General features: G+C 41.8%; 1 protein-coding gene across 7 annotated transcripts in view; it reads right to left on the reverse strand.

Annotated features, from left to right (window-relative positions):
* Nucleotides 1-5,323: 5,323 nt before the first annotated feature.
* Nucleotides 5,324-9,823, reverse strand: part of LOC143288032 (TNF receptor-associated factor 4-like) — a 102,341-nt gene continuing 97,841 nt past the window's right edge. For all 7 annotated transcript variants that reach the window (XM_076596287.1, XM_076596294.1, XM_076596289.1 and 4 more), the window contains exons 5-7: nt 8,480-8,641; nt 7,423-7,578; nt 5,324-6,996 (exon numbers count right to left, since the gene is read on the reverse strand). In XM_076596287.1, coding sequence (XP_076452402.1) covers nt 6,382-6,996; nt 7,423-7,578; nt 8,480-8,641 — 933 coding nt within the window. In that variant the 3' untranslated portion in view covers nt 5,324-6,381. The remainder of the gene's footprint in view (nt 6,997-7,422; nt 7,579-8,479; nt 8,642-9,823) is intronic.

Genomic DNA, 9,823 nt, shown 5'->3' on the forward strand with positions numbered 1-9,823 from the left:
GGGACTTAATTTGCTTTAAACTGATCTTTCTCATCTTAAACATTACATTTTGAAATTATACTCAATACATAAAAAGCTTGGGTTTTTTTTTCCAGTGTATCACAAGTGAGTCTTGAAGGCCTTGCCTCTCTTGTTCTTGATTTGATTATCGTAATGTTCTTCACCCCCGAAAACGGAGTATGGCTGCCTACATGGCGGGGTAAAAACGGTCATACACGTAAAAGCCCACTCGTGTGCATACGAGTGAACGTGGGAGTTGCAGCCCACGAACGAAGAAGAAGAAGTAATGTTCTTCACACTTTGTGTTGCGTATGTCACGAATTATTCGCATAGCCCTTCATTAGAGGCCATGGCCAGGAACGAAGAAATCATGCGTGTCCGTATCTTTCTTTCTCCCCATCTTTAATCTTTGTTTTTAACGTTTAATCACTTCATACTTTTCAAAGGATGAACCCACCCCTCCCTTTTTTTTTCTTTTTTTTTTTTGCTTCCTAGTTGGGGAGCATAAAAAAGCTGTATATGATTATGTTTAACCCTCGTTGATAAAGATTTCCCCCTTATTTCAATGAGCCAAATTTATAGCAAATCTCAACACAGTTAACAGTTCAGGTGTGTGTGTGTGTGTGCGTGTGGGTGGGTCAGTGTGCTTGCGTGGGTGTGTGTGTGTGTGTGTGTGTGTGTGTGCCAGTGTCACAGTACGTGTATGTGTGTGTGTGTGTAGGCTGTATTCTGTGACCAGCATGCTCAATACGCTGCAGTGGGAGCCTATCACTGAAAGAAGACAACACAACCACCTCACCATGCTTTTCAAGATCAACATCAGCATGGTCGACATTAATTTGATAAGTCCCTCTTCAACACCAAAGGGGATAGCCGGACAAGGGAAGCCCAAAGACTGTTCCAGAAACACACCACCCACCTAGCCCTCTGCAATAGCTTCTTTCCAAGAACTTTGCCCCAGTCTGTCCATTGACGCAACATCTAGACTTGTAGTTTCTCTCATTCTCTCTTGCTTTGACTGCTGTAACTCTCTATTGTCTGGTTTGCCTGCTTCATCATACTTTGTGAATGTATTCACTAATCTGCCCCTTCCTAGCTTTGTGGCTGCCTTCAACTTCACACTCACTATGATTGGCTTTGGATCCACTCTGTTTACGCATACCCAGATTCAAACACTCGACTGTCGGCTACCATTCTTTCTGTCTCTGGACCTTGCAATTGGAATGAACTTCCTCTTTCGCTTCGTCAAGTCTCCACACTCAGCTCTTTCAAGTCTGGCTTTAAAACTCACCTCTTCCCAAAATAGTCTCCATTCCCTGCCTCTCTCTTGTTTTCAGTTTCTCCAGGTTTAGAGTTATGCATGCGTGTGAGTGACTGGTGTGAAAGCGCTTTGATTTGTCTCTGCACAAGATTCAGCGCTATATAAATACCATTATTATTATTAGAACATTCTGCCACCCAACCTCATGGATGCACCTTCATTGGAGCTCTTCAAGCCAGTTTGGGTCAGATTATTGGCTCATCTAAGAACAAGTAAACAGTGGCACCATGTGTACATAGTTTTAATCTTTTAAAACAAGTTTGTTTTTGTTGTTTTGTTCTGAGCTACGAGCCACCCACTTATCATACACAGTTAGCACAGCAGACTCCATTGCTGGACTACACACGCTCAACAGAACCCAGTCCAAACCAAGGAAGAAGAATGATTCTTTTTTGTCCGCAGGCATCTGTTTGGAGTGTGTATGTATGTGTGTACATGGATGTGTGAGCACATGCATATGCATATACAAGGTGTAATTATGTGCAGGTATGTGAGTGTTAAATGTGCGTACATGTATGTGTGAGTGGATACATGTGTACAGATTTATTTGTGAAGTAGTTGAGAAAGTGGTTGTGTGTGAATGTGTCTATGATCTTGCGTGTGTGTGTGTGTGTGTGTGTGTGTGTGTGTGTGTAAATATAACACACAAACATCCACATGACTACACAAACTGACACAGGAGAACAAAGTAACAGAATCACATGATAAAGACAGACAAAAAACCACAGGCTCAAAAACACACAGGAATGTGTACCTGTAAACACACAAAGAGCCACATGCTTTCCCACCACTCTCTTTCTCTCTTTCTCTCTATCCACACACACACATACCATGGGTACCACAAAAAAACACCCAAACCAACAAAACAATAAAAAATATTCTGAGTGTTTTAATTTCAAAACCTCTTCCACATCTGTGGTGGGTCAACATGCATGTACATGAATCCAGAGGACCTGCTTCCAGTGACAAACTCACATATCATCAACTACATACACACTTAATTAATTTTACAACAACAGGTCACAGACAGTGAACAAACAAAGGTTCAAACAAGGCTGCTCTGAGAAACAAGTTCACATCATTAGGCGCAGCTGAGCGACAGTAACGTACACGATAATCGGTAAGCTGCCTGCATATATAGACAGGAAAAAATCAACAGCTGACAAGTAAAACATTAGACAAAGATGCTCCCGCATCATTTGACACATGAGGCAGTCATGGTGCTCTGTAGTTCATAGTCCTCAGCCAATTCGCTGGTGTCACCCCATCGTCTGGCAACAAATCTGAGGCCTCTCTCCACTGTTTGCTGCCAGTTCACCTTGGGCCATCCCCTCTTTCTCCGACCTGCAGCTGTCCAGTTCACAGCTCAGTTTGCAGTTCTTGTTGTGGGGAGCCTCAGTGCATGTCCCAGCCAGCAGACACCAGTGATGGTTGACACAAGAAGATGTTTGGATATCTCTCTGACTTGTTCATTTGAAACGAAAACACACTGTTTGATGCCCATAGGATCTTATGTAGGCATTCAGTGTCAAAGGCATCCCATTTGTTTCTGCTGTGTGATCTTAATTTGCCAGGATTCACAGCTGTAGAGGAGCATGGATAAAACATTAGTGCCTCTCCTATTTATCTCTCAGTCTCAAGGAGACAGTCAAATTATGTGGGACTGATCTAAACAATGCCACACCACACCACTTAAAAATAGAAAATAAAAAAATAAATAAAAAGAAAAAATGGAATCTGCCATATGCTAAAGAAAGAAATATAGAAGCAAATCAGTTTCTGTTCACAGGTTACAGGTCTTTTTGTTAATTTTTTTCATCATGTGTTCATCATCGATTCTTATTCATTACCTTTCTTAACTGATGTCTAATTTTTCTTATGAATGGAGTTGAAGCAAATCAAAGCAATCAAAACAGGAAGAAAATGTTGTGACTAACAAACTTCTGCATTTGCCATTCTTCTTTCTTCTTCTGCGTTCGATGTTTTGGCTGCGTCAGACGGTCACCCCCGTCGCCACGATGTAGCCCACGGTCTTCTCCAGGTCGTGGCGGTCTCCCCAAAGCTGCGCCTGTAGCTCCGTGCCCCCTGGCCAGGTTTGACGCCGTAGAGCTTCATGGGTTGGGCAGTGTTGGAGGATGTGTTCAGGGGTCTGGGGTCCAGTGCCACATGGACACTCATCAGTGTGGGCGATCTTCATACGGTATTTGCCATTCAAATCTCTGATTTGAAATTCAACTATGATCAACTTCTGTCAGTGCATTTATTTCTCTTGGTGTACATGAGCGTCAGAAAAAATAAATCTGAAAATTACTCACATCTAAGTGTGTGGGCTGTATGGGGGGTTGGAGAGGGGGGCTAGGGGGGAGGATAGGGGGGTAGGGAGGCAGTATGTTAATATGTACAGTGCATTATGTTGTCTGCACTACAGAGTGCAAGTGCATGTATATGTGTGCATGCATATGTGAATGTGTGCATATGTGTTTTTCTGTAACAAAATGGTAAGGCCAATGTTCTCAACAAAACAACCTTTTCCTATGAGAATCCTAAAAAAAAAAAAAAGACAAGACAAGAAAAAAAAGAAGACCATACTGTTTCTGTAAGTCACTGTGCTCATGAAACAAACTAAAAAATGGCACTGTACAATATTTTGCATGGCAGTACTGATAAACAGATTGTACAAGAACATATACATATTTGCAATCATTATGTTCAATGATACAGTACCACAGCACAAGAACTATAATGAGAACAGACTGAGGAAACAAGTAGTCAAGAGGTACTATAAATCCAAGGCAAGAAAGCTACTCAAAAAAACATCAGCAACAAGAATACAAACAAGAATCAGAAAACTGAGCTGAAGACTATTTGAACAATTTTAGTTATTACAAAACAAAAAACAAAAAACAAAAAAAAAATCTCAGTAGTGTTTGTCTTTGACTGCCTCTTGATGATTTGTATTTGTATACTATTCACTTACACAGTGGAATTGCACAATTTTCCATTCTTGAGCAAAATGAGTAGTTTAAAAAAAAAATGTATAGGAATTCTTTATGAAACAGACCCTTCTGTGTTCCCTGCAGTCATGCACAAAGATAGATTACAACCGTTCATTGTCTGGTTGCAAGACAGAATGTCTAAGGCAAATATTTAGGGCATACATTAAAAACTGAAGAACAAAGAAAATAAAAAGATACATGCACAAACACACTCTCTCTGACACACATTGTCTCTGTCTATCTCCCTTTATCACACTGACATGCACTTTCTTTCTCTAATGCACACACAACACTCACTAAAACACACACACACTCTCTTCACACACATGCACATCATTTGAAAGCAACTAAATGCTTTTATGGGTATATAATGAAATCACTGTACAAATCTGACTAGACTCAATATGACAGGGCCCCAAAATTATAGTGAGTGAATCACACCCCGCATAATTCTGATTGTTAAATGCCTTTACAGATCTTACCACCCCCACTGAATCAGGAACCAAGCCACTCAATACATTCACCTTTTTGTTTTTTCCCTTTTAAATGACACTGGGATAGTGCTATCCATTGATGTTTGCATTTAACATGCAGTGGCTTATGGCAGAATGTCAAATAAAGTGACTCAGTAAGCATGGGAGTATGTATACAGAATATCAAATGAAATTCATTATACCATAATGCTGACAGAGTTGACTGTATATTTCACGTTTTAATCAACATTATGAAGTTCACAACAGTTACAACTATGTTAACAAGCTCCCCCTTTATGTATCAAGAAGGTTCAAGGCCCCATAAACTTTTATGGCCAAATTGGCAGTGAATTAACTCCTTAGGATGACAACTTCCCTTTCACTGCTGGTTTCAGGAAAAACATTTTTGTTATGTTGGGTATTCATGTTGTGGTGTGTGTGTGTGTGTGTGTGTGTGTGTGTGTGTGTGTGTGTGCGTGTGCGTGTGTGTGTGTCTTGTGTGGTCAGTTGCGTCTTACTGAGGAACCCCTACTGAACCCCTAACTGACGGAAATAGTTGCTTTGTCTCTGTCCTGGGTTTTGCTTCTTTTCTTTCTGACTCAGCTCATGGCTTTATCCTGTGACTGACATGTGAAACAGGATCACTGAACTGCAGTGAAATCAATGAATGGCATTTTGCACAAAACAACAGATTTAGCTTGGTATAATTTCCCTTTCTTGCTTTCACGCGCACACACACACACACACACATATTCAAAGCTCTTGCATTCACACACTCTCATAAATATATACACATGCATGCAACTACCTGCCAGCTTTCTCAAACACACACACACACACAAACACACACATACACACACACACACACATGCGCGTGCACGCGCACACACACACACATGCACACAAATGCATTTGTATGCATTTGTATGCATTCATACATGCACATGCACTTTAACATTAATTTTCAGGGTACGTCAATTGCACACACAGATAAAGGCAGCTGAGTAATATCAATTAACATACTCATCAACTCATAACAAGCAACAGCAACCCAAATGCAAGACAATGTACATTTTCATTAACAACAGCATGAGAATCTGGTCAGTTTTAAAGCTTTTTTTTCTTCTTTTTTTAAACAAATGGGGGCGGGGAAAGATATCTGCTGTTGCTAACAGGCCATCTCTCTCTCCATGAACATTCACTGCTTGACCCCCATGCTGTTTGTTATGACCAGAACATTCTATGGTATTCACAAATTGCCAACTCAATACCTCGAGTATGCAACACCAGAAAGCAAAATCATTATGACTATCTCGCAGTCTTGTCAATATTCACATCATGACTCCAGGGAAATGCATACCATACACAGATCTGTGCTCTCACTGTTAGTCTCTCTCCCATATTGCATACTGTTCTCAAAATCCTGTGGTTTTACGAAACAAAAACAAAAAACAAAAAAAATTATGGCAGAACTGAACTCCTGTGAAAGAGAGAGCGACTTGAGAGAGTTCGTCATCAGTTTAAGGCAGACCCCATCCCCCCTCCAACCCCCCCACACCCACGCACACACACGGTCCAACCCCCAGCCCCCTCAGGGCAGAATGAACCTCTTGGTGTCCACGCTGACGCGGATGATGAGAGAATCGTCCCGGATGTAGTCCCGGGTCTTGAGGATGTCGTGCGACACAAACTTGGGGTAGCCGAACCCCAGCGAGTCCACGTCCTTGACGGGCTTCTGGAAGTGCTTCCAGGTGGGGTCTGGCACGAAGCTCTCCGTCAGGTTGGCGCGCATGTCCGTCTCCCCGTGCTGGTCGTACAGGGTGAAGGACACGGGCAGCCGGAACGGCCACTCCAGGATGTTGTCGTACTCCCCCGGCAGCAGCTTGATGTACACAGACAGGTACTTCCCTTCCCCAGCGCCGTTGCCGTTGAGGAAGACGGACAGCGCGGCTTTGTAGCCGAAGCGGGAGGTGTAGAAGGGCTGGCTGACCAGCTCTTTGCCGTTCTTGTAGAGCGCCTCGATGTACTTGGCCTTGTAGGAGGAGATCCTCCAGACGAAGGTGCCGTCGGTGATGTGGGTGGTGGCGTGCAGGGCGGAGCACAGATGGGCCATCTGCTGCTGCTGCCGCTTGACCAGGTCCCAGGCCAGGTGCAGGTGGGTCTTCTGCGTCTCCTCCAGGTGTCGCTCCATGCTGTAGCGGGGGCACTGCTCACACACAGTGATGTCAAAGCATGAAGCACATTTACAGACAACACACACACACACACACACACTGATGTCAAAGGACGAAGCACATTTGCAGACAACACACACACACACACACACATACACACTGATCTCAGAGCATGAAGCATATTTACAGACAACACACATGCACACACACACACACACACACAGCCCACACCTCCCATCTACCCCTCCCAACACCCAACACACACACACAAATACACACACACACACACACATATATATATATATATATATCTTTTAGTGAAAAGACATTAAACTAAAGAACGAACACACAAACACACAAATTTTTCCCAGTATCAAGCTTTCATTTTCTCTCCCTCGTCCCTCCCTCAGTAACTCTAACCTCCATGCCGGAGCTGACTGACTGACTGACTGACTGACCTTGAACTTGCAGCCGGCCTCCTTGAAAGGGCAGTTGGTGGTGGCGGAGGGACATAACTCCTGCACGTGCACCTCCACCTCCTCCCTGGGGATCTTGATGGGGTCACAGCGATTGGGGCAGGACACTGGGAACCGGGGACACTGGTACTGGTGGGTCTGTACAGGGGGGACACAGCCACGGTGTTTTTTGGTGACTTTTATGATTCTTTGATATGTCTCTTGCTTCACTGTTATGTGTTTATCTCATTATTTTATGTATCATATTTGTAAAGCACTTAAGAGCTTGTTTCAGTGCTTACACACATGCACACACACACACACACATGCGCGCACACACACACACACATACATTGTATGCGTTTATCCCATTATTTTAAGCATCATATTTGTAAAGCACTTAAGAGCTTGTTTCAGTGCTTACACACATGCACACACACACACACACACACACGCGCATGCGCGCACACACACACAACTATGTGTTTATCCCATTACTTTAAGCATCTTATTTGTAAAGCACTTAAGAGCTTGTTTCAGTGCTTACACACACGCACACACACACACGCGCGCACACACACACACACACACACACACACACACACACACACACACACACACACACTGAGAACACTTCATCACATTTAGAAACTATCAATGTGTTTCCACTCACTGAAACATTCAGAAGCCTAAACAACCAAAGAAACTTGATTTGTACAGTATAAACAGACTTGTATAATTCTTTTCAATGCTAACAGATCACACATCAACAACACTGAATTCAACACAAATCAGCAATCAATAAATATATATACATATATAATCGATTAAAAAAGATAGAAAAAACAACACTCCTAAAACACAGGTAAAAAAAACCCAAACAGGTGTGTGTACCTGTGATGTTAAACTTTGTAGACTTTGTACATATTTTACGACACTTAGTCCTAAATTTCTTCTTTTTTTTATTTTTATTGTGAAGCGCGGTGAGCCCCATCTGAGATGGGGGTACTGCGCAATATAAGCCTACATTTTTTATTATTATTATTATTATTATTATTACCTGCAAAGTTTCGTAGACAAACTCCCGGTCGCAGTACTGGCAGGTGACGGTGCGCTTGTGACACTCGTTCTTCATGTGGTTGGTGAGGAAGCGTCGCTCCAGTTTGGCTCCGCACTTGTTCTCACACCACAGCACCTCCTTGGGGCAGTTGCCTGCATGCGTCTGTGGGTGACAGGGAAAAGGGGCAATAATAATGACGATGATAATAATAATCATAATAATCAGAATAGTATTATCAACAAATAATAAATTACGAAAAAATAATGATGATAATAATGATCAAATAATAATGATAATACTGGTGATGATAATGATAACAATATTAATAACAATAATAAATGTACTAATACAGCTATGATGATGATTTTATGATGATGATAATAATGATCATAATAACAATAATAATTATAAAAATGATTAAATAATAATGATAATACTGGTGATGATAATGATAACAATATCAATAATAACAATAAATGTTGTAATACAGCTATGTGCTAAATCTTGTGCAGAAAAAAACAAATCAAAGTGCTTTCACACCAAACGTTTACATGCACGCAAAATTCTGAAACAGATGAAAGAGGAGGGGGGAAGGGGGGCGAAAAAGAAGTTTTAGCAAATACAAGAGAGAAAAACACACAGTAAAAACAGGAGAAAGAGAGAAAAATATCAGACAGTAACAGAGAGAAAGAAAAAATACGGGGTGAGAAAAGGCGTAAAACAAAAGTCAACAGAAAAAAATGTTTGTGCAGAAATACTGAGAGTATGAGAAGTGCTTGTTCTCCTCAAATGTCTTGGAAAGACATTCTAAATGAGACAGCTAAAACAAGCGATCCTTGTGAGAATAATTCAGAAGATTTGTAATCATCTGTCTGATGCTGCATAAATCTCCTTCTTAAACACAAAAGGGCCAGCCTTTATTCAGGGGAACAAACTTGTCATAGCATCGTAGATGCATAGCAGTTACTTCCCTTGGAATATCCACCGGCCTTCAATTTCCATTTACACACACTGCTAATTTTGTCACAACACTTGGTGTCCTCAAGACACAGTCTGTTGAAACTGGCATTGATACTTTAAGTACTTGCTGTTCTTAACTCTCTCCATACGAACGGCGAAAAAGACGACGTTAACAGCGTTTCACCCCAATTACCATCATCAAAATATTGCAAGCGGAAGGCTCTTATACTGAAGACGTGAATGTTGACAAAGAATACCACAATTCTCACGACGGAAGCTAATGGTTGGGTCATTCAGACACCCACTGGACATCCGAGGGGTCTGTGTAGAGGAGAAGAGAGGACTGGCCGTACTGAGTGAGTTAATACTTTGATATATGAAGAA

The sequence above is a fragment of the Babylonia areolata genome, chromosome 12, assembly GCF_041734735.1.
Source record: "Babylonia areolata isolate BAREFJ2019XMU chromosome 12, ASM4173473v1, whole genome shotgun sequence".
Taxonomy (NCBI): domain Eukaryota; kingdom Metazoa; phylum Mollusca; class Gastropoda; order Neogastropoda; family Buccinidae; genus Babylonia; species Babylonia areolata.